The sequence below is a fragment of the Astatotilapia calliptera genome, chromosome 8, assembly GCF_900246225.1.
Source record: "Astatotilapia calliptera chromosome 8, fAstCal1.2, whole genome shotgun sequence".
Classification (NCBI taxonomy): Eukaryota; Metazoa; Chordata; class Actinopteri; order Cichliformes; family Cichlidae; genus Astatotilapia; species Astatotilapia calliptera.
Window position 1 is genome coordinate 21,241,482 of NC_039309.1, and position 3,017 is coordinate 21,244,498.

General features: G+C 39.5%; 1 protein-coding gene across 2 annotated transcripts; it reads right to left on the reverse strand.

Annotated features, from left to right (window-relative positions):
- Positions 1-498: 498 nt before the first annotated feature.
- dhrs7cb (dehydrogenase/reductase (SDR family) member 7Cb) lies at positions 499-2,429 on the reverse strand. Of its 2 annotated transcripts, XR_003273117.1 has the most exons (4): positions 2,042-2,422; positions 1,057-1,113; positions 809-965; positions 502-724 (listed from the first exon to the last, which is right to left on the reverse strand). XR_003273117.1 is itself a non-coding variant. In XM_026177398.1 (3 exons), exons 2-3 carry the CDS (start codon positions 960-962, stop codon positions 585-587), a joined length of 294 nt encoding a protein of 97 aa, XP_026033183.1. In that variant the 5' UTR covers positions 963-965; positions 2,042-2,429; the 3' UTR covers positions 499-584. The 2 variants fall into 2 exon arrangements, 1 of the variants encoding a protein (XP_026033183.1); XM_026177398.1 differs by lacking the exon at positions 1,057-1,113 and having other exon boundaries at positions 499-724; positions 2,042-2,429.
- Positions 2,430-3,017: the final 588 nt, after the last annotated feature.

The window sequence follows — 3,017 nt, forward strand, 5'->3', positions numbered from 1 at the left end:
CTCTTTCAACTGCTGCTGTGTCCACAGTGTTAAAGCCATCATTTTACCCTCAAAACGTCGCCATCGTTGTTCTTTTTCCAACATCTTGTCTTTCAAAGCTCAGAGATGTAAACTTTTTAAACTGTGTGGGTCCAAGTGGAGGGATCACATTTTAGTCATTCAGTGATTCAAAGAATATGACCTTTTAATATTCATTCAGATGTTTTCTGACTCTAAATGTTCTTTTCTCATTTCTTAGGGTTTTCTAATTTACATTTAAAACATTTTCAGTTTTTTTCCAACTTCTTCTTCTGTGTAACCTTCAGCTTTTAGCAGTTCAGCACTGTTGTTTTCAGGTTAAATTCAGTTTTTTTTTTTGTTTTTTTTATCTCATTCAATATTTTTAACTCAAAATTCAGCAATTAATTCATTTCAGTGCATACATTCAGATTCAAGCATTCACACTGCAGTTTCTTCAGAAAATGCACTTTCTAGTTTGTTTTGGTATAGTAGGAGAAGGCTTTGCTGTGTGCTAAGGGTTATCACCTTATTGCAAAAGCTTCCTGCACATAATAACAGACATTAATTTTACTGAAACAGCCATATTAAAAGTTAACTGATAAATTCCTCACCTCTCTGGGGTCAGCATCAGTTGTCAAAGAGTCATACAGAGACTCCAGCTTATCCCAGCCAGTCCCACAAAGGATCAGTCTGGCCCCACCCTTGTGGAAGAGACGGGCACACTCTGGAAAAGAAGATTATGTTCATTAAATGTTGAGTTCAGATCAAAGTAAAATTAAAAAATAAAAACACAAGTTGGATCCCTTACCGGTCCCCACCCCAGACACAGCATCAGTGATCACCACCACTTTGTTTCGTACTAAGGACTTGGACATGAAGTGCAAAATCTCATTGTAGATGTAGTACACGCCTGCTGCCACAACGATCAGCAGGGGCAGCACTATCACCGAGGGGAGGCCCATGTTCTGTAGCAGAGAAAAAAGACCAGTCAGTGTGGGGAGAGTACTCATAAAAACTATAATATAATATCGTATAATATATGGTTTCAAAATATACCAGATGTCCTTTCTGATGAAACCTTCCCAGAAGTATGTACCCCCTCCTGATCTCCAACTGGAAATTTTTCACATGTTACGTAAATGTGATAACCATTATCCATAAACACTGAAAAAATAGTTAAAGCCTAACAGCATATCTGGAGTAACTAAGTGAAAAACCACATATATTTTCTTTTCTCTTTATTTTATTTCATTTTATTTATTTATTTTGCTGTTGTTATTTTACATACAAACTAATATGTTAAATAGAAATGTTGTACATTCGTATTTGTAGGTTAAATTTCTACCTTTAGACGGGCTAAGCTTGCTGTTTCACCCTGCTTCCAGTCTTAGTACTAAGCTGAGATAATCAGCTGTTGATCCAACTTATAATTTTGCACACATGTGAGGGTGGTGTTAGCAGTCTCTTCTAAACTGTAGCTGAAAAGCAGATCAGTATATACCCTATAATGACAAATGTCATTTGTACCTTCCCTATATTGAAAGACACTTTGAGACCAATATAGTAGGCACATTTGCTTTGAATGTGTTCTTCTGTTATAACTGTGTTAACTGTCCTGGGGTAACGGATTGCATTTGGAGGCCTTGCTACACACTTGCCATGTAAAGTGAGTTTATGGAGAACAGCTAAATATATTCTGGCCGTGATGCCGCCACAGAATTTTCTTGCACTATGTCACCTCCAGGATAGTGTCATAGGATACCCTAAGGGGGGCAGCCAGGGAGCCTCACATTTATAATGTAATATAATTTATAAATAAATTAAATAACCTTACTTTTCCTGCTTTACTTGAGGAAAACACATTAAGGAAACCCCTAAGCCATATTAAAACTGATGATCCAGAGATCCAATTCCCAACTTAGCCCCATGTTTGGACTGACACACAACTGGAGGTTAAGTCAGCTTGTGAAGTGCATATCTATAGCAACCACACAACAGGCATGCACAAACCTATAATCTGTGTTATTATTGGTTCACTTACAGCGCTGACCAGGAGCTAATCCTTCAGCAAGACTGGCCGTTGATGTTTTCAGGGTTTAGTTAGGTAACCGAGGCCTTTCTCCTCCCTCAGTGTCCCTTGTCCATTCACACAGCTCTGTTCTCTGTGTGTCTGACTTGCTGCTGTCCACTGGAACCTACTGCTTATAATAGCCTCTGCTTGAGTCAGCCATTAATACACACATATGTGGCGCGCAGCATCTAAGGCATGTTTCCTTGTTGCCAGCCTGAGGGGATGGACGATAAGTGAGTGTGACTTGCACTTGGTCTTCAGAGAGTTTGCATTGTACTGCTGTTTCGAGGAAACACATTTTCCCAAATTATATATTATTCTGTTGTCAATTTTTTCAAATAGGGGAAAACAAAAACATCTATCAATACATATTTTGAACTGTGTGTTGTTGTTGTGTTGAGCTGGCAAAATTTGTACACAATTTACACAAATCAAGAAAAGAAAACGGGGTTTTCTCATTTGTTTTAAAGTGGTATTAATAGTGGTATTAATTCTATTTTGACTATGCCTGCGCCCCCAAGCATAACTAAAACGTTTCATTTACTGTCTTCTTTCGGTGGGTGGCGGCAGTGAGCAGTTATCGCGAGAGCACGTAGAATTCCAGGCGCTTGTGTGTATTTGCGCTCTCTCTTCTGTCTTCTCCCCCCTTGCTCCGTTGGGAAAGAAGAAAATAAACCCAGTGCTGCTAACCAGGCTAGTTATGGAACCAAGCCCTAAGTACTCGTTTTGGCATCTGTGACTGCCCAAGAGGTGCTCGCCCTGCATACTGTGTTCCCACCTGGGAGGAAAGCACATGAAGCTTTTTGATTTTTTTGATCGAGTCTTTTTCTTTAAAAAGTTGAATACGCCAGCAAGGGAAGGATTTCATTAGCTAGCCTATCTGTGTGCGAGCTAACTGGGCTAGCTTAGCAAGGAGCACTGGATGAACTTCGCATGGACTGAGTGC

What these genes read in the sequence shown, in the direction of transcription:
- dhrs7cb (XM_026177398.1), bottom strand. Translation starts at nt 962, where the DNA reads ATGGGCCTCCCCTCGGTGATAGTGCTGCCCCTGCTGATCGTTGTGGCA. An exon ending in TGTGTCTGGGGTGGGGACCG is followed by an intron (nt 725 to 808) that starts GTAAGGGATCCA and finishes CTTCTTTTCCAG; the next exon opens with AGTGTGCCCGTCTCTTCCAC.